This window comes from Pungitius pungitius, chromosome 1 (assembly GCF_949316345.1).
Source record: "Pungitius pungitius chromosome 1, fPunPun2.1, whole genome shotgun sequence".
Taxonomy (NCBI): Eukaryota; Metazoa; Chordata; class Actinopteri; order Perciformes; family Gasterosteidae; genus Pungitius; species Pungitius pungitius.
This window is the reverse complement of record NC_084900.1, coordinates 13,008,776-13,029,790: the sequence shown is the minus strand read 5'-3', so window position 1 is coordinate 13,029,790 and position 21,015 is coordinate 13,008,776. Positions and strand designations below refer to the sequence as shown.

General features: G+C 43.1%; 1 protein-coding gene across 4 annotated transcripts; it reads right to left on the bottom strand.

Moving 5' to 3' along the window:
• Positions 1–729: 729 nt before the first annotated feature.
• Positions 730–20,489, bottom strand: hdac6 (histone deacetylase 6). Of its 4 annotated transcripts, none has more exons than XM_062562088.1 (30): positions 20,378–20,489; positions 19,263–19,322; positions 17,979–18,113; positions 17,774–17,859; positions 17,524–17,608; positions 17,364–17,404; positions 17,087–17,183; positions 16,908–17,005; positions 16,687–16,791; positions 16,492–16,560; positions 16,272–16,398; positions 14,428–14,493; positions 14,291–14,350; positions 14,094–14,183; positions 13,880–13,986; positions 13,726–13,793; positions 13,485–13,626; positions 13,106–13,234; positions 11,156–11,324; positions 9,453–9,670; positions 9,175–9,367; positions 8,932–9,081; positions 8,678–8,855; positions 8,472–8,608; positions 8,273–8,395; positions 7,574–7,621; positions 7,326–7,445; positions 2,450–2,596; positions 2,236–2,364; positions 730–1,831 (listed from the first exon to the last, which is right to left on the bottom strand). In XM_062562088.1, exons 2-30 carry the CDS (start codon positions 19,320–19,322, stop codon positions 1,763–1,765), a joined length of 3,246 nt encoding a protein of 1,081 aa, XP_062418072.1. In that variant the 5' UTR covers positions 20,378–20,489; the 3' UTR covers positions 730–1,762. The 4 variants fall into 4 exon arrangements, with proteins under 4 accessions (XP_062418072.1, XP_037336269.1, XP_062418074.1 ...); XM_037480372.2 differs by having other exon boundaries at positions 9,453–9,658; XM_062562090.1 differs by having other exon boundaries at positions 13,485–13,623.
• Positions 20,490–21,015: the final 526 nt, after the last annotated feature.

Here is a 21,015-nt window from a genome sequence, read left to right as displayed (position 1 = left end):
ATAAGCGTGTCCCCCTGGTCAATCCTTGGTAGAACCCCCTTCCTCTGCACTTGCAGCTCACTTGCAGGTCCTTTGGAGAATGTCTCCACCAGCTTTGCACATCTACAGATGGAAATGTTCCTCCATTCTAATTGAAACTTAGTCAGATTCGATGGACACCGTCTGAACAGCAGTTTTCAAATCTTGCCTTAGTTTCTCACTTGGATAGAGGTGTATTCTTTGACTGGGCCATTTTAACCATGAACATGTTCTGATCTAAACTATTCCATTGTAGCTCTGGCTGTATGTTGAGGGTCATCGTCAAGTCTTTTGCAGAATGCATCATATTTTCTTTTGCCCTGTATTTGGCTCCATCCATCTTTCCCTCATTAAGACTAGTTTCCTGGTAGAAGCATCCCCTCAGCATGATGCTACACCATCATGTTGCCCTGTTGGGGTGGTGTTCTCGGGGTGATTAGGTGGTGTTTCCTCCACATAGCGTTTTGCATTGATTCCAAAAAGTTCCATTTTGGTCTCCTCTGAGCAGAGTACCTTGTTCCACATGTGGCTGTGTCTCCTTGTGTTAAACTCCTAACAGGATTTACACACATGTATTCATTCTGACATTAAATAGCAGCAATTATGTGACCAGATCTTTACAGTAAATAATTAGGCATAAACATTTATTTGCTAGTAGGTTGGGGCATACATTATATTACATACATTAACAAAAAAAAGAGGTTATAATTAAATTAATAGAATATACAATTAAAAAATGAAGTGCACAGGCCAACAGGTAATGGTAGTACTCTGGTAGTATTGTTTACTTTGTTTATTCTGAGCCTTAGCGAACAAAAATGCAATCATTTTAGTAACAATGAGACCTTTGTTAAAATGACCAACAAATGTCAAATGTTACTTTAACAATGATACTTCTGTAATGAACTGAAATGGTGAATGTGGTACTTTTACTTTGGTAGTTTCTGTAGTTCATTGATTACTTCATTACCCAGAATGCTCTTCAACACAAACTCAGCTTTTGACTTTTTCAAATAAGCTGCTGAAGACCTTTGACCTTCCGAATAATATTAAACAGAAAATCAGCTCCTCGTAGTTCAACCATTTGTTTATTGCTCAGAAACATTAACGTGTTCATGAACCTGAGAATTCTTAACAAGGCGTATTCATATAGAAGTGAAGACAAACATTTTAATGGTAATAAAACATCAGAAACCCAACAAAAAGCCTTGTGACACCGTCAGCGAATCAAGCGCACCTCAACTGACTTTGAATCACTTTTATATTTCTCCTGACAGGGAACTACGATTCAAAATAAAGCTCAAGCAAGTTTTCAGCTTCACGAATGGTAATAAAATCATTAGTACGATATAAACTCTCATTTTCCTGTTGTGGATATTTCTACAGAACTTCTTGGTCCTCATGTTCACACGGATGATCAGCGCTTTGAGTACAGTCTCATTCTAAATATTAAACATCACCAATGACCCCTCACGGATTTGGGGAGAAATGCGATATTTCTGCATGTACTTCGAGGTTGTTGTAGAGCGATAGAAAACCAACACTAAGGACATACAGGCTGCTGATTGGCTCAAATTGAATAATAACTTCAAAGGGGCATGTTCCATTGATGACGTCACTCATTCTGTCAAAAAGATTTATGTGAAAAAAGAAAAGGCTTCTCGGATTAAAAAGTGGATCCAAGAGGAAGACTAATAAAAAAGGAGTAGTACCTCCTCCTCTTCACATCCTCCTCCTCCTCCTCTCAGCTCCATGGAGGGATCTCCTCTCCGAACTTGGCGCTGTGAGCTGCGTTTTTAGCTCTGAACAGAATCTGAACAACAAAGGTTAAGTTTATTTTACTAAAATATTCTTTAATATCAATAATGACAATTTTTACAACTAAATATGTATCAGCAATAGTAATAATGAATAGTAATGAAGCTGTGGTCTGGATGCAGGGCTTATGGAAGATAATAATATAATATGTCCATAACTCATGAGGAGATAAGGGCTTCATGTTCACGTTATCCTGGATGAATTTATTTGTTTGGGATCAGCTGATTTAACACATGAGGCTGCAGGACTCATCTCAGCTTGGCTCTTAGCGGCAAAGAATAAATCGCCATGGTTACTTGGTTTTCGTGCAAACAAGTCTAAGCTATTCCTGGATAACCTGGATATCACGGCTTCCTTATTGCCGGTAATAATAATAATCATATATTACATATAACTCACCTGGTGGTGGACGTAGGCCTCACACAGGTAGCACCACACAGACAGGTCACAGAAGCTCAGCACCATCGGGTGTTGGGTCACAACCCCGTGAGTCACCATGTGCTCATTTACATAACGACCACAAAACACCTGAGACAGGAAGGACAACAGATGAGACGCAGGACATCATCAACAGGGGAGACACAGGCTGCGATGGAGAGGTGAGGCGGGTCACCTGGTAGCAGGTGAGACAGGTCCAGTTCTCAGCGCCAGAGCCACAGTCCTGACACGACTGGAAGACATCTATACCAGAGGCGGGGAGGGGCTTAACCGCATCCAAGTGAGGACACCAGGACAGAGGCTCCACCACGTACTGAGGGGCCTGCAGACACAGAGACAGACAGGTGAGTGATGTGAAGACAGACCGGTGAGTGATGTGAAGACAGACCGGTGAGTGATGTGAAGACAGACCGGTGAGTGATGTGAAGACAGACAGGTGAGTTATGTGAAGAAAGACAGGTGAGTTATGTGAAGAAAGACAGGTGAGTTATGTGAAGACAGACCAGTGAGTGATGTGAAGACAGACAGGTGAGTGATGTGAAGACAGACCGGTGAGTGATGTGAAGACAGACAGGTGAGTTATGTGAAGACAGACAGGTGAGTTATGTGAAGACAGACAGGTGAGTTATGTGAAGACAGACAGGTGAGTTATGTGAAGACAGACAGGTGAGTTATGTGAAGACAGACAGGTGAGTTATGTGAAGACAGACAGGTGAGTGATGTGAAGACAGACAGGTGAGTTATGTGAAGACAGACAGGTGAGTTATGTGAAGACAGACAGGTGAGTTATGTGAAGACAGACAGGTGAGTGATGTGAAGACAGACAGGTGAGTTATGTGAAGACAGACAGGTGAGTTATGTGAAGACAGACAGGTGAGTTATGTGAAGACAGACAGGTGAGTTATGTGAAGACAGACAGGTGAGTTTTGTGAAGACAGACAGGTGAGTTATGTGAAGACAGACCGGTGAGTTTTGTGAAGACAGACAGGTGAGTTATGTGAAGACAGACCGGTGAGTTATGTGAAGACAGACAGGTGAGTGATGTGAAGACAGACAGGTGAGTTATGTGAAGACAGACAGGTGAGTGATGTGAGACAGACAGGTGAGTTATGTGAAGACAGACAGGTGAGTTATGTGAAGACAGACAGGTGAGTTATGTGAAGACAGACAGGTGAGTTATGTGAAGACAGACAGGTGAGTGATGTGAAGACAGACAGGTGAGTTATGTGAAGACAGACAGGTGAGTTATGTGAAGACAGACAGGTGAGTTATGTGAAGACAGACAGGTGAGTGATGTGAAGACAGACAGGTGAGTTATGTGAAGACAGACAGGTGAGTTATGTGAAGACAGACAGGTGAGTTATGTGAAGACAGACCGGTGAGTTATGTGAAGACAGACAGGTGAGTTATGTGAAGACAGACAGGTGAGTTATGTGAAGACAGACAGGTGAGTTATGTGAAGACAGACAGGTGAGTTATGTGAAGACAGACCGGTGAGTTATGTGAAGACAGACAGGTGAGTTATGTGAAGACAGACAGGTGAGTTATGTGAAGACAGACAGGTGAGTTATGTGAAGACAGACAGGTGAGTTATGTGAAGACAGACAGGTGAGTGATGTGAAGACAGACCGGTGAGTGATGTGAAGACAGACAGGTGAGTTATGTGAAGACAGACAGGTGAGTTATGTGAAGACAGACAGGTGAGTTATGTGAAGACAGACAGGTGAGTTATGTGAAGACAGACAGGTGAGTTATGTGAAGACAGACAGGTGAGTGATGTGAAGACAGACAGGTGAGTTATGTGAAGACAGACAGGTGAGTTATGTGAAGACAGACAGGTGAGTTATGTGAAGACAGACAGGTGAGTGATGTGAAGACAGACAGGTGAGTTATGTGAAGACAGACAGGTGAGTTATGTGAAGACAGACAGGTGAGTTATGTGAAGACAGACAGGTGAGTTATGTGAAGACAGACAGGTGAGTTTTGTGAAGACAGACAGGTGAGTTATGTGAAGACAGACCGGTGAGTTATGTGAAGACAGACAGGTGAGTGATGTGAAGACAGACAGGTGAGTTATGTGAAGACAGACAGGTGAGTTATGTGAAGACAGACAGGTGAGTTATGTGAAGACAGACAGGTGAGTTATGTGAAGACAGACAGGTGAGTTATGTGAAGACAGACAGGTGAGTTATGTGAAGACAGACAGGTGAGTTATGTGAAGACAGACAGGTGAGTTATGTGAAGACAGACAGGTGAGTTTTGTGAAGACAGACAGGTGAGTTATGTGAAGACAGACCGGTGAGTTATGTGAAGACAGACAGGTGAGTGATGTGAAGACAGACAGGTGAGTTATGTGAAGACAGACAGGTGAGTGATGTGAGACAGACAGGTGAGTTATGTGAAGACAGACAGGTGAGTTATGTGAAGACAGACAGGTGAGTGATGTGAAGACAGACAGGTGAGTTATGTGAAGACAGACAGGTGAGTTATGTGAAGACAGACAGGTGAGTTATGTGAAGACAGACCGGTGAGTTATGTGAAGACAGACAGGTGAGTTATGTGAAGACAGACAGGTGAGTTATGTGAAGACAGACAGGTGAGTTATGTGAAGACAGACAGGTGAGTTATGTGAAGACAGACAGGTGAGTTATGTGAAGACAGACCGGTGAGTGATGTGAAGACAGACCGGTGAGTGATGTGAAGACAGACCGGTGAGTGATGTGAAGACAGACCGGTGAGTGATGTGAAGACAGACAGGTGAGTTATGTGAAGAAAGACAGGTGAGTTATGTGAAGACAGACCAGTGAGTGATGTGAAGACAGACAGGTGAGTGATGTGAAGACAGACCGGTGAGTGATGTGAAGACAGACAGGTGAGTTATGTGAAGACAGACAGGTGAGTTATGTGAAGACAGACAGGTGAGTTATGTGAAGACAGACAGGTGAGTTATGTGAAGACAGACAGGTGAGTTATGTGAAGACAGACAGGTGAGTTATGTGAAGACAGACAGGTGAGTTATGTGAAGACAGACAGGTGAGTGATGTGAAGACAGACAGGTGAGTTATGTGAAGACAGACAGGTGAGTTATGTGAAGACAGACAGGTGAGTTATGTGAAGACAGACAGGTGAGTTATGTGAAGACAGACAGGTGAGTTTTGTGAAGACAGACAGGTGAGTTATGTGAAGACAGACCGGTGAGTTATGTGAAGACAGACAGGTGAGTGATGTGAAGACAGACAGGTGAGTTATGTGAAGACAGACAGGTGAGTTATGTGAAGACAGACAGGTGAGTTATGTGAAGACAGACAGGTGAGTTATGTGAAGACAGACAGGTGAGTTATGTGAAGACAGACAGGTGAGTTATGTGAAGACAGACAGGTGAGTTATGTGAAGACAGACAGGTGAGTTATGTGAAGACAGACAGGTGAGTTTTGTGAAGACAGACAGGTGAGTTATGTGAAGACAGACCGGTGAGTTATGTGAAGACAGACAGGTGAGTGATGTGAAGACAGACAGGTGAGTTATGTGAAGACAGACAGGTGAGTGATGTGAGACAGACAGGTGAGTTATGTGAAGACAGACAGGTGAGTTATGTGAAGACAGACAGGTGAGTTATGTGAAGACAGACAGGTGAGTGATGTGAAGACAGACAGGTGAGTTATGTGAAGACAGACAGGTGAGTTATGTGAAGACAGACAGGTGAGTTATGTGAAGACAGATAGGTGAGTGATGTGAAGACAGACAGGTGAGTTATGTGAAGACAGACAGGTGAGTTATGTGAAGACAGACAGGTGAGTTATGTGAAGACAGACCGGTGAGTTATGTGAAGACAGACAGGTGAGTTATGTGAAGACAGACAGGTGAGTTATGTGAAGACAGACAGGTGAGTTATGTGAAGACAGACAGGTGAGTTATGTGAAGACAGACAGGTGAGTGATGTGAGACAGACAGGTGAGTTATGTGAAGACAGACAGGTGAGTTATGTGAAGACAGACAGGTGAGTTATGTGAAGACAGACAGGTGAGTTATGTGAAGACAGACAGGTGAGTGATGTGAAGACAGACAGGTGAGTTATGTGAAGACAGACAGGTGAGTTATGTGAAGACAGACAGGTGAGTTATGTGAAGACAGACAGGTGAGTTATGTGAAGACAGACAGGTGAGTGATGTGAAGACAGACAGGTGAGTTATGTGAAGACAGACAGGTGAGTTATGTGAAGACAGACAGGTGAGTTATGTGAAGACAGACCGGTGAGTTATGTGAAGACAGACAGGTGAGTTATGTGAAGACAGACAGGTGAGTTATGTGAAGACAGACAGGTGAGTTATGTGAAGACAGACAGGTGAGTTATGTGAAGACAGACAGGTGAGTTATGTGAAGACAGACAGGTGAGTTATGTGAAGACAGACAGGTGAGTGATGTGAAGACAGACAGGTGAGTTATGTGAAGACAGACCGGTGAGTTATGTGAAGACAGACAGGTGAGTTATGTGAAGACAGACAGGTGAGTTATGTGAAGACAGACAGGTGAGTTATGTGAAGACAGACAGGTGAGTGATGTGAAGACAGACAGGTGAGTTATGTGAAGACAGACAGGTGAGTTATGTGAAGACAGACAGGTGAGTTATGTGAAGACAGACAGGTGAGTTATGTGAAGACAGACAGGTGAGTTATGTGAAGACAGACAGGTGAGTTATGTGAAGACAGACAGGTGAGTGATGTGAAGACAGACAGGTGAGTTATGTGAAGACAGACCGGTGAGTTATGTGAAGACAGACAGGTGAGTTATGTGAAGACAGACAGGTGAGTTATGTGAAGACAGACAGGTGAGTTATGTGAAGACAGACAGGTGAGTGATGTGAAGACAGACAGGTGAGTTATGTGAAGACAGACAGGTGAGTTATGTGAAGACAGACAGGTGAGTTATGTGAAGACAGACCGGTGAGTTATGTGAAGACAGACAGGTGAGTTATGTGAAGACAGACCGGTGAGTTATGTGAAGACAGACAGGTGAGTTATGTGAAGACAGAGACATTCAAATGAAGTCCTTACTTCCTTCTGTCCTCCACACATCAGCTCCAGACACGTCTCAGATTTGGACCAACCATGCGCTCCGTCAGTCTCTAGCTCCGCCCCTGCTGCGCTAGCTTCGCCAGCTCCAGGGGCAACAGTCTGTGAAGGGTATAATAATGTATTTTTACATGACGACACGTGTGCACGTGCTTGTATTAGTGTGAAGCTTCCTGTGTGTGTATCCATGGTGGAGGAAACAGTGGATGTATGAAAGACTTCCTGCTCACCTGAGACGGCAGCACAGTGCTCTCTGCTGATTGGCTCTGCTCACCAGTCTGTGAAGACAAATGTCAAAATCAGAGAGCGCAAATCAGGTCCACATGCGAGCGATTTCCCCACCAAACTTGAAGTTTGTGTAGCGCCAGATACTCGGTCGCAGTCAGTCACATGGTCTCTATACATCTATAGATCTATAGATGTATAGATACATCTATTTGCTTACAAACCTCGTCTTTGGATTGGCTCCTCATCTACTATGGAAGCCTATTTCCGCACAAGTATAGGAACAGAAAGTCTAAGATAAAACACAAACACAAAGGACACCTCTCATGTCGACAACAGGCATCATTCTACCAAAACCGAGTATTGTACTAGGAAGTCTGATTCTATGAATATCTTTCCAACTTTAATCTTAAACTATGAAGGAGCCCGTGCAGGTCTTATCTCAGCATTTCAACTTGATCTCGTTATTTCGACGTTCCAACTCCTTCATCTTGTTTTTGTGCGAAAATGGGCTTCTATAGTTCTGTGAATTCAAAACTATCAACAGAGATGAAATCCAGATAATCTAAAGACGAGGTCTTTGGATGAAGAGAGACCATGTGACTGGGTCTGCCCCCTTACTGTCAAAAAGAACAACTGCGAGCACAAAACAAACGGATCGACCTGATTTTGACATTGATTTGCCTTCACACTTCACTCGTTACCTCGTCCCGGGTGAGGCAGGCCACGCCCCCCACCGTTGTTGTAGCTGCAGTGCAATTGGCTGAGCTTTGGCTGAGGTCCAACCCAGCCAATCCCTGGGTGAGCAGCGCCAGACTGCTAACTTCCTGATTGGCCAATGACAAAGAAATCAGATCTCATGGTTTTCGCTCTTCCAGATTGCAAGCTGTGGTTTATATTTACCGTGGAACCCTCCGGTCCTGCAGGGGGCAGCGGAGGTTTGTTTGTGCTGCTTGTCCCTGACTTCCTGCCCTTTCCTTTAGAACTACGTATTCCACGATGCTTCAGGGCTGTTAGGGACGATCGCACCGACTGTGGGACTGAAAAATATGTTGGGGGTAAATATACAATATATTGTTTTATTGTATATATATTTAAAGAGTACTGACTGTGTATCCTCAGCGATAGCCAGTAGGGGGCATGGTGACGGATGACTTCATTGATTGTTGCCACAGCGCGGTAATGCGGGGGGGGGAGGGGAGTCACTAAGGAGGGGAGAGGGTCTCCTAGCAACACGCTGGTGCACATTGCCATGGATTCAGAGATGGAGGTCAAGTTATAACCTCCCTAAAAGAAAGAGAGAGTTAGTTATTTAGTTAATTGCACCTCATGTCAATGTATGATGGGTTGTGTGGGCGTGTACCTCCAGTATCAGTAGGACCCGCCCTCCTGCCAGTGACATCAGCCGGTGTGTGAGGTGGGCGTATCCCTCAGGGGTCAGACGATATCCACCCAGAGGATCCCCCCGAGCTGCATCAAACCCGGCCGACACCAGAACCAGACCCGGATTAAACTGAAGCGAGAATGTGACAGAATGTGAAACGGCAGCTAGCAGCCCACAGCTAGCAGCCAGCAAACAGCTAGCTGTGTTTCTGTGGGTTGTTACCTCAGTGGCGATCGGCATGACAACGCTGTGAAAGGCAGCCAAGTACTCTGAATCTCCCATCTGCCCGCCGCTCCATGCCACGTTTACGTTAAATCCTGCCCCCTTCGAAACGCCCACCCGGTCAGGAGCGGCGTCTGTTGAAGACGGGAAGAACATCCCGTTGTCATAGCGATGGAGGGAGACGTACAGGACGCTAGAGGTACGGAAGGAAAACACGTCTTCACTTACATTATCTTACCACATTGATAACAGTCACTTCATTATTATTCATTACCCACCTGTCGTCATCCTCAAACATGTGCTGCGTCCCGTTGCCGTGATGAACATCCCAGTCCAGGATGAGTACGCGCAGAGGTGCATCATGGGATAGCTTCTGAGCGTGACGAGCGGCGAGAGCGGCCGTGTTGAAGAAACAGAATCCGCATGGAGAGTCTCTCTCGGCGTGATGACCAGGAGGGCGAACGATGACCACGGCATTACTCACCTGAGAGGAGTACTGTTGTCTTTATGGTGTACAGTCACTATAATCTTTATGCTGTACAGTCACTATGGTCTTTATGCTGTACAGTCACTGTGGTCTTTATGCTGTACAGTCACTGTGGTCTTTATGCTGTACAGTCACTGTGGTCTTTATACTGTACAGTCACTATGGTCTTTATGGTGTACAGTCACTGTGGTCTTTATACTGTACAGTCACTATGGTCTTTATGGTGTACAGGTACTGTGGTCTTTATGGTGTACAGTCACTATAATCTTTATGCTGTACAGTCACTATGGTCTTTATGCTGTACAGTCACTGTGGTCTTTATGCTGTACAGTCACTGTGGTCTTTATACTGTACAGTCACTGTGGTCTTTATGCTGTACAGTCACTGTGGTCTTTATACTGTACAGTCACTATGGTCTTTATGCTGTACAGTCACTGTGGTCTTTATGGTGTACAGTCACTGTGGTCTTTATGCTGTACAGTCACTGTGGTCTTTATACTGTACAGTCACTGTGGTCTTTATGCTGTACAGTCACTGTGGTCTTTATGGTGTACAGTCGCTATGGTCTTTATACTGTACAGTCACTGTGGTCTTTATGCTGTACAGTCACTGTGGTCTTTATACTGTACAGTCACTATGGTCTTTATGGTGTACAGTCACTGTGGTCTTTATACTGTACAGTCACTATGGTCTTTATGGTGTACAGGTACTGTGGTCTTTAAACTGTACAGTCACTATGGTCTTTATGCTGTACAGTCACTGTGGTCTTTATGGTGTACAGTCACTATGGTCTTTATGGTGTACAGTCACTGTGGTCTTTATGCTGTACAGTCACTGTGGTCTTTATACTGTACAGTCACTGTGGTCTTTATGCTGTACAGTCACTGTGGTCTTTATGCTGTACAGTCACTGTGGTCTTTATGCTGTACAGTCACTGTGGTCTTTATGGTGTACAGTCACTGTGGTCTTTATACTGTACAGTCACTATGGTCTTTATGGTGTACAGTCACGGTGGTCTTTATACTGTACAGTCACTATGGTCTTTATGGTGTACAGGTACTGTGGTCTTTATACTGTACAGTCACTATGGTCTTTATGCTGTACAGTCACTGTGGTCTTTATGCTGTACAGTCACTGTGGTCTTTATGGTGTACAGTCACTATGGTCTTTATGGTGTACAGTCACTGTGGTCTTTATGGTGTACAGTCACTGTGGTCTTTATACTGTACAGTCACTGTGGTCTTTATGGTGTACAGGTACTGTGGTCTTTATGCTGTACAGTCACTGTGGTCTTTATGCTGTACAGGTTACTGTGGTCTATATACTGTACAGTCACTATGGTCTTTATGGTGTACAGGTACTGTGGTCTTTATACTGCACAGTCACTGTGATGTCACCTTTTCTCCTTGTCTCACTGGGATCTCAGAAAGGCTGGCCAGCCAGCAGGGGCTATCCATACACAAGTATTTAGGTATCTGTAGTATTTGGTGGTACCTGTCCTGTGAGGACTCGCTCCACTGCAGAGAAACATCCTCCAGCAGCCAGCAGAGCCGACTGGAAGCTGTGGTTGTTGATGAAGATGGAGTTGAACTCTTGACCCAGTTTGTGCAGCTCTCTGGGCTTCATCACTGCGGTGGCCTTCATCTGCTCTATGTGCTGTACACTGTCCACACACACACACACACACACACACACACACAAATACTGCTTGGTATCTGAATACCAAAATAAAACAACAAGTACTTATACACATATGGAGAGTGATGGCGTAAGCTTTCACCCCTTTGGCCCTTTCCCCATTTTGTACTTTTTTAACTGCAATTTGATAAACGTTTCCCCATTTGATCAACATAACATGCACGATGCTTAGAGATGAGCACACATGTTTTAGTGATCTTTGATGTCCTGTGGTTCACTGGGTGCAGCAGCAGGAAGAAAGGACCTGCGGTTCCTCTCCTTCACACAGAGTTGAGCTTCCAGAGCGTCCACTATGGGGGGGAGGTGTTGCTCATAGGGGATGATGGCTTAGTCATCGTCCTCCTGTCGTCTCCAGTGGACACCGTAGCACACTGCTGGTCTTCATGATGAGCTTGTTAAGACTCTTCCCGTCGGTACGCTGCTGCCCCATCAGACCCCTCCATAAAAAATGAGTCAAAGAAGTTCTTTAGGAGTCCTCCCTGCGCTCCTCAGCTCCAAACCTTCTCACCAGAGGAGCGCGTTTACCCCGACGGAGGTCCACCACTAGCTTCTTGGTTTTGGATTTGGCTTTGGATAAAAGCCTCAGCTAAATGTAATGCTTAAGTCCTTGGGTCTGGTACCATGCAGGTACCAGACGCAGCTTCTGTCTTGTAGACTTTCTTCCCCTCCCTGATCTTTCTCCTCAGCTCTCTGCACAGTCTTAAGTTCCTCCTTGCTTCCTGATCTGAAGGCCCTCTTCTTCTCCCTGAGGAGACCTTTCATTTCAGGAGTGATCCAAGGTTTGCTGTTGGAGAAGCAGCGTACAGTCCTGGTGGGTACGGTGGTCTCAACACAGAAGTTGATATAGTCCGTGAAGGTGCACATACAATAATGAGAAGAAAAAGTTGACATCTGTTGGATGCATAAGGGCAATGTCTCCAGCTTTGCACATCTACAGATGGAAATGTTCCTCCATTCTTCTTGACGCTCAGTCAGATTTCAGATGGTGTCCATCCAGAGTAATTTTGAAATCTTGCCATTGTATCTCAATTGGTTTGAGGTGTGTTCTTTGACCATTTTTGGTACGATATGTGGTGGTCGACCCAAAGGGTCCGAGGAAAAGAAAAAAAAACAATCAATCTATATCTCTGAAATAACCGTTCAATAGAGCGCAGTCACAGGAACATTTGGGCTTTAAGCCCCTCCAGGGCCGGCCAATCAGCAGCGGGCGTGGCGATACTTTGCCCCACTCCGGGTCATTTCCACTTGTTTTCATTGCGGATAGAATTTTTCACATTCCGATTCCAATGTCTAAATATTCAGAAGAAATAAACGTTCTTGGTTCTTTGAAAGAGCGTACTTGCATTATTATGCTATTATATTCAGTGGCATAAAATGGTCAGAAAATTACAAAAATATTGTTTATCTCAATTCCTTTTGGTGTAATATACAGCACAACAAGTGACAAACCGGGTTGGAAGTTGAAGGATGGTTGGAAGGATGATTAGTAGATTTAAGGCATTCTGGTTGCATGAGCAGGTATGATGAGTTTTACAGTAAAGGTGAATACTTGCATTTTTCAATGCATTTAACACTTTACAGATTTTAATTTTGAAATCATTTTGAAAAGCAATATAAAGTTTCCTGACTATTTTGTGTCATACATAAAATCCCAATCAAATAAATTTGAATCTGTGGTAAACAATGACAAAACTTCCAGTCCAAGGGGGTGAATACTTATGCAAGGCACTGTGATTGTCTGTGTACCTGTGACACCTGGACAGCTCCTCCTCTGTTGCTAGGCGAGCTTGTATCCGTTGGCAACGATCAACCAATCCCAGCTGCTGGTGTTTGGAGAAGATTTTGAAGATTCTCTGAGGCTGTTCGGGATGATTTCTGCCAAAGGAATCCCACGTTACGAGTTAACTCGTACGTACACATACACACAATAGGTTTTTATTATTGGATGCTGTAAACGTACACGTATGAATACATTCATACGTGTGAAAAGGTCAGAATATTCAATGGCATCCTGTGTGATGAATTCAAACAGATGACCTCATGAGAGCGATCAACACGCTGCTGATATCATTTAGCCCATTTAACCGCCTCTGAAAACATCAACATGACGTTCAGGTCAACTCACCTGTCCCACATGTTCTGGTGCTCCATCATCCTCTCGTCATAAACCAGACCCGTCACCGGGGCAACAAAGGGAGCCGCTTCCATCCGTTTTGTGGTTTGTTGATTGGCCCTCGTGACACGACTCTCAGCCAATGGGCCGCCTTCTGACCAGTGGGATTAACAGGGGAGGTGAGTCAGCTCATCTCATTGGACGAGAGCAGGGTGTGAGAGTGTCTGGAGTAAATTAGAATGTGGCTTCTCACCCAGTGTTTGCAGAGAGGCCCAGTGAGGATACAGAGCTGAGGCCGTCTGAGAGATGGACTGCAGAGCGCTGAGACAAGCACAGACACACAGCTGGTTAGATATCAACACCACGACCGTTGAACTCAGGTGTGACTCAGGTGTTCCGCGTTACACCTGTCAGAGGGTGCGGTGGGCGGGGTCAGAGGAGGACAGGCTCCTCCCAGCAGAGCTCTGACACAGGCTGCAGCGCTCTCTGCTGTGGACTGCAGGTTATAACCTCCCTAAACACGATAAGAATTCAAACAATTATAGACACTGTCATTTTTGTTACTTGGATTCACATATATATATATATATACACACAACAATGATGTGAAAGTGTTTTTACCTCCAGAACTAAAATAAGTCGACCTTCAGCCAAACTCATCAGCATGTGAGTGAGGATATGAAAACACTGAGGAGAGACACACATCTCTCCCTGAGCACACACACACACACACACACACACACACACACACACACATAGTTCAATTATCTATTCAATGAGTTATATTTACTGTCTATGATCTCAGGTGGAGTTTTTACCTTCTGATCTCCAACTGCAGCATCAAATCCAGCAGAGACCAGAACCAGCTGAGGATGAAACTACAAACATACACACGTTATACTGTGAGTGTGTCTATGTTTATGTCTTTGTGATTTTGTGTGATTGTGTGTTTTACCTCGTAAGCTACAGGGAGTAAGAGTTGTTGAAAAGCTGCAATATAATCTGCATCTGTCATCTCAGTCTGGAGGATGAATACCACAGAAAAAGTTCATTATAACACGGGTAGATGAAATCCAGCGATTGGTCGAGGGGGCGAGTCACAAGGAGATAATGTACAGTAGCTGTTCACATTGACCCCATTGTTCCATATCACTGCGAACTCAAAGTAACACAAAAAAATGAAATCCCACAAATGATCATTTTGAGGCCATGTGAGCTTTCACCAGGGGACAATTAAGGTGGAGTCATGAGCGATATGAATGAATGAGGTGGTGAGGGTAAGGTTTAATAGTTTATGGTTATAACTACGTATGGTTTAATAGTTTAAGGTTATAACTATGTATGGTTTCAATAGTTTAAGGTTATAACTATGCATGGTTTCAATAGTTTAAGGTTATAACTATGTATGGTTTAATAGTTTAAGGTTATAACTATGTATGGTTTCAATAGTTTAAGGTTATAACTATGCATGGTTTCAATAGTTTAAGGTTATAACTATGTATGGTTTCAATAGTTTAAGGTTATAACTATGTATGGTTTCAATAGTTTAAGGTTATAACTATGTATGGTTTCAATAGTTTAAGGTTATTACTATGTATGGTTTCAATAGATTAAGGTTATAACTATGTATGGTTTAATAGTTTAAGGTTATTACTATGTATGGTTTCAATAGTTTAAGGTTATAACTATGTAAGGTTTAATAGTTTAAGGTTATTACTATGTATGGTTTCAATAGTTTAAGGTTATAACTATGTAAGGTTTAATAGTTTAAGGTTATTACTATGTATGGTTTCAATAGTTTAAGGTTATAACTATGTATGGTTTCAATAGTTTAAGGTTATTACTATGTATGGTTTCAATAGATTAAGGTTATAACTATGTAAGGTTTAATAGTTTAAGGTTATTACTATGTATGGTTTCAATAGTTTAAGGTTATAACTATGTAAGGTTTAATAGTTTAAGGTTATTACTATGTATGGTTTCAATAGATTAAGGTTATAACTATGTATGGTTTCAATAGATTAAGGTTATAACTATGTATGGTTTCAATAGATTAAGGTTATAACTATGTAAGGTTTAATAGTTTAAGGTTATTACTATGTATGGTTTCAATAGTTTAAGGTTATAACTATGTAAGGTTTAATAGTTTAAGGTTATTACTATGTATGGTTTCAATAGTTTAAGGTTATAACTATGTAAGGTTTAATAGTTTAAGGTTATTACTATGTATGGTTTCAATAGTTTAAGGTTATAACTATGTAAGGTTTAATAGTTTAAGGTTATTACTATGTATGGTTTCAATAGATTAAGGTTATAACTATGTATGGTTTCAATAGATTAAGGTTATTACTATGTATGGTTTCAATAGTTTAAGGTTATAACTATGTAAGGTTTAATAGTTTAAGGTTATTACTATGTATGGTTTCAATAGATTAAGGTTATAACTATGTATGGTTTCAATAGATTAAGGTTATAACTATGTATGGTTTCAATAGATTAAGGTTATAACTATGTAAGGTTTAATAGTTTAAGGTTATTACTATGTATGGTTTCAATAGTTTAAGGTTATAACTATGTAAGGTTTAATAGTTTAAGGTTATTACTATGTATGGTTTCAATAGATTAAGGTTATAACTATGTATGGTTTCAATAGATTAAGGTTATAACTATGTATGGTTTCAATAGATTAAGGTTATAACTATGTAAGGTTTAATAGTTTAAGGTTATTACTATGTATGGTTTCAATAGTTTAAGGTTATAACTATGTATGGTTTAATAGTTTATGGTTATAATAGTTACTTTGTTCCAGGGCAGGTTGATGTTTTTTCCTTCAGCTCGTCCGCAGCCAACAAAGTGACAGTCAGACTCTAAAAGGTGAGGCCAGAAAGATCCCTGCTCATACCTGTGGACACTGAAGTACAGGACACTGGCACACACACACACGCACACGCACACACACAGTGTTATCTTGATGGATTTCATATGTGTTGTTTTTGTTCAATGAGCCTCAGGAGTTTACCTGGGGTCATCCTGGAACTGGTACTGGATTCCCTGACCATGATGAACATCCCAGTCCACTATCAACACCCTGAGACATACACACATGTTACATTGACAAAATAAACATTTCAGTGAAGTTCAGAGCTTCACAAAAACAACAAAACGTCTGTCCTTCAAATAATTGACAGGAAGTGACACACACAAACACACTTACCGGCGGACGGCATGTCTGCTCTGAGCGTATCGAGCTGCAATAGCCACATTGTTGAAGACACAGAACCCGTTGGCCTCGTTGGCCTGAGCGTGATGACCTGGGGGTCTGACAGACACAAAGGGGGCTTGTTCACAGGAAGCAGCTCAACAACACACAAGAATCTACGGTTGTTGTTAACGTGAAGCACCTGAACGCACCATGAGAAGCTACGTCCTTGTTACCTGATTACAGCAAATCCGTTCCTGAGCTCAGACTTGATGACCATATCGACGAGCTGGAGGACAGAACCCACCGCAGACACACACACCTTGTAGGACTCCTGACACACACACAAACACGCGAGAGCAAGTCAACTAAATGAAATGTAACAGAAGAGTAAATGGTGTGTGTGGGTTCTTACAGGATCAATGTACACAGAGTCGTATCCCTCAGACAGAATCTGAAGTTCACTTTCTGTCATTGTCTGGGTCGACTTCATCAGATCAACGTACTGCTTCCTAGTAGAGAGCAACAGAGAACAATAAAGTAATAATAATTATTTTTATTTGTAACGCACTCTTCATCTACTGCCACAGAGCCAACAAAACATACTTGAATGAGAACAGTAGAGCACATTTGTATAGAACAATAGAGGAGAGAAGAGAAAATGAGAGAATAATATAGAGTATATGACTCACGTGTGACACATCAGCAGCTCTTCTTCTACAGCTTCTCGGATCTGAAAAATAAACACAAAGCGCCACCTTCAGGTACATCACGTCAAAAACAACATGAACACAGTTACATGCAGCGCCTACTTCTTTTATTGTGGAACTCTGAAACAGGAAGCAGTCAGACCTGCACTGTAGTGCAGTGAGACAGCAGGTCCTGTCTGTCCAGCTCCTCCATGATGGACGTCACTCTGTCGGGTGTCTCTGGATGACTGAATCACATCAATCACTATTGATCAGACAAGCCCCGCCCCTTACTCAGTGATAAGTATTAAATTATGGAACAATTCAACCTGCATCAAATATATATTAATCTTGCCTGACTTCTGTTCTTCATTCATTATGTCACACGAAGGGGCGGGGCTTCAGCAGCTTACCTGGAGTCTCTCAGGTTCTTATGATGAGTGAAGATCTCAGAGTAAACAAGACCTGTTCCTGTGACCTTTGATCTGCGGGACACGTCCTGAACACACACACACACACACACACACACACTCTGGTTTTAAATTCGCTGGCAGCAGGATGCAACTGAAGTATAGTGTGTACACCGTGTACATTGTGTACTGTGTGTCTTTTTCTCACCAGCGCCTGCAGTCTGTCGATGAGCTCCTCCTCCTCCTCCTCCTCCTCGTCTCTGCTCCTCTCCATCCTTCCTCTCCTTTTCACCTCCTTCAACAGGTATCCTCCTTTCCTTTCATCCTTCCCTTTACTGCTTCTCTGAAAACACACAAACATGGACATGTGTGCTACAATTATTCCAATTGTATGGGAGAATAAGCTGTATTTTACTTTCCATCTTTTGAGGTAAAAAGGACTTAATCAGCTTTGGCATCTTGTCCTTCTCCACCAGGGAGAAAATGCTTTCTATACTCCAACATAAACTCATGATATAATCATTTCGAGTGTGAGCATAGCTGCAGATAGACCAAGACTAAGAATGCATTGGCTCTGTCAGAGGGAGAGAGGAAGCTAGAAGAAGGCCCACAGACAAAATAAGACTACAAGCATGCAAGGTTGCAGAGAAAAGAAGACAGGAAGAGAGTGTAGGGACACTAGCAGTAGGACAAAGGTCCCATGAGCATGTCCTTGACACGAACTGACTTCTTTTCCTTCCACGACAATATGTCTCCTTCTCACTCAGAAGGCTGTGGTTATCTCACACCTCCTCCCAGCAACCAGGTCACCAGTCCTCTCCTTCACTGTCCTCTCCCACACTGTCCTCTCCTTCACCGTCCTCTCCTTAACTGTCCTCTCCCTCACCGTCCTCTCCCTCACTGTCCTCTCCTTCACTGTCCTCTCCCTCACCGTCCTCTCCTTCAGCGTCCTCTCCTTCACTGTCTTCTCCCTCACTGTCCTCTCCCTCACCGTCCTCTCCTTCAGCGTCCTCTCCTTCACTGTCCTCTCCCTCACTGTCCTCTCCTTCACTGTCCTCTCCCTCAAAGGTCACGAGTCCTCTTTCTTAAAATACAGAATAGTCATGTATTTAAGCAATAAGGTACTTGAAGCAGTACTTTGTCTTCAAGAATGTAACAGTTACATTCTTGAAGATAAAGTACCTTTTTGCTTTTATAACACGTTACCAGAGACATTATAAATTATAAGTAAATATCTGCCTTTCAGCACAAAATAGTTGTAGCCACCAAATGGTGTGTGTCACATGTCATCAGTCTAGAGACAAATAGTCCCCTACGTGCATGTAAACAGCACTGGGTGCAGAGATATGAAACATTATCACGACTTTCAACCAATCAGAACGCTGGATTTTATCTTCTCGTGTTATAATTGATGTGTGTGTTTTTATGTTTGTGTGTGTAACTGTATTTGTGTTGCTATGTCAGTGTGTGTGTGTGTGTTACTATGTGTTACCTGTGGAGACCTCCGGACTGACTTTTGACCAGGATCAGGAGAATCCGATCCAGACTGCATCTAAGAAGAAAAACCAGATGAGCTGTGATTATTGATTGATGGATCACCAAGGTACCAGAAGCAGCTCTAACAGGGGGGCGCTGCACGTACGTCACAAACTGCTCATCCTCTCTAGGGGATGGTCCCAAAAAGAGGAAATATCCAGTGAGCGGCAGGTGTGTGGACTAAAATGCAAGGACACACAACACCATCTCTGAACGCACAACACATGGAACCTTGAAGCAGAAGAACACAAGGGGCCCCTCCTGTCAGCTAACAGGAAACACACTACAACTCAGTCTCATCCCAAAAACGTACTTTAGCGTATGCTAACGCATGCACATATTTATACATTGTGCTCTTTAGTGTGTAAATATATTTATTTTTACTCTATGGTTTCATTTGACATCTTTAGCTCTGTGGAAGGAGGGCATAGCGAGATAAGAATGTCATTGTACAGAGTAACCTGTTAAATGTACACATAAATATGTTGAATCTCACAATGGACAACAGAAGAGTGGACAAACGTCTCCTGGTCTCATTGCAGCAGCACATTCAGATGGTCACAATGTGGAGTACACATGAAGGCATGGATCCATCCTGCCTCGTCCCAACGGGTGATGGTAGGGGGTATTTTCCTCTTAGTACCCACTGAGCATGGTTTAGATGCTGACCATGTGCATCCCTTAATGACCACAGTCATTACACACAAACATGACGATGAGCTCACTGTGCTCCAATGGCCTCCAAGTCACCACATCTCAGTGGAGCTCCTTTGGGATGGAACGGGAGATTCATCCTAGACGTGCAGCAGCTGTGTGATGTTGTCATGTCAATATGGACCAACATCTGTGAGGAATGTGTCCAACACCTTGTTCAAAGTAAAACACCAAGTTCTGAAGAAGACTAAAGGGCTCCAACCTTCTACTAGGAGGGGGGGGCTGATCAAGTGCCCTTTATTTACAATAGGAGGGAGCTAGCAGAAAGGTAGACAGCTTCAGAGACGTTAGAAGCTCAGTGATTAAAACGACAGACCGAATTCATATAACGAGAACCAATGAAACACTGACACTCACTTTTATAAAAATCTTGTTCCGGCTTTTTCCAGCCTCTCGTTAATTCCGTTTTCTTCTGAGCGCGCAATAAACCGTCGCGTAGTTCTGACGTGGAGGCGCAGCGTTTCGGCGCGACCCGATGACGTTGCTTAATCAGGGAAGCGGTTCCTAGAAACCAAAAGCTCTTTCACAGGTTATTCTTTCCATCTGTTCCATAATATATCATTGATATGAATTGTTTTTCCATTTAAGTCTCTACAATGTGCGTTGCCGTGGTCACTGCGGTTCAATGGAACCTATGGCTGTGAAGATGTTATATTAGTTGTGTCTCAAAGTCTCTAGTCTGCATCCTTGTAGCCTCCAGCCTTCAGCAGCCTTGGTAGACCTGAGCTGGTCCTCCAACAACCACACAGGCTGAACCAGAAGGTCTCTGACATGGGACGGTCTGTCCTACAGGGGACAGCTTTACCTCCACTGCTCCTGTTGCCTAGCAACCTGATGGCCTTAAAATAAACCAATAAACAATAAAATCCTTAAACCCTGGAAAACTTGTAAAGTACAGATAATCATTTCATTTAATTTAGGAAGATGTACTTCTCCTCCGGAACATGATTTTTTTCCGGGTTATATCGAATACAAATGAAATACGTTATTGTACA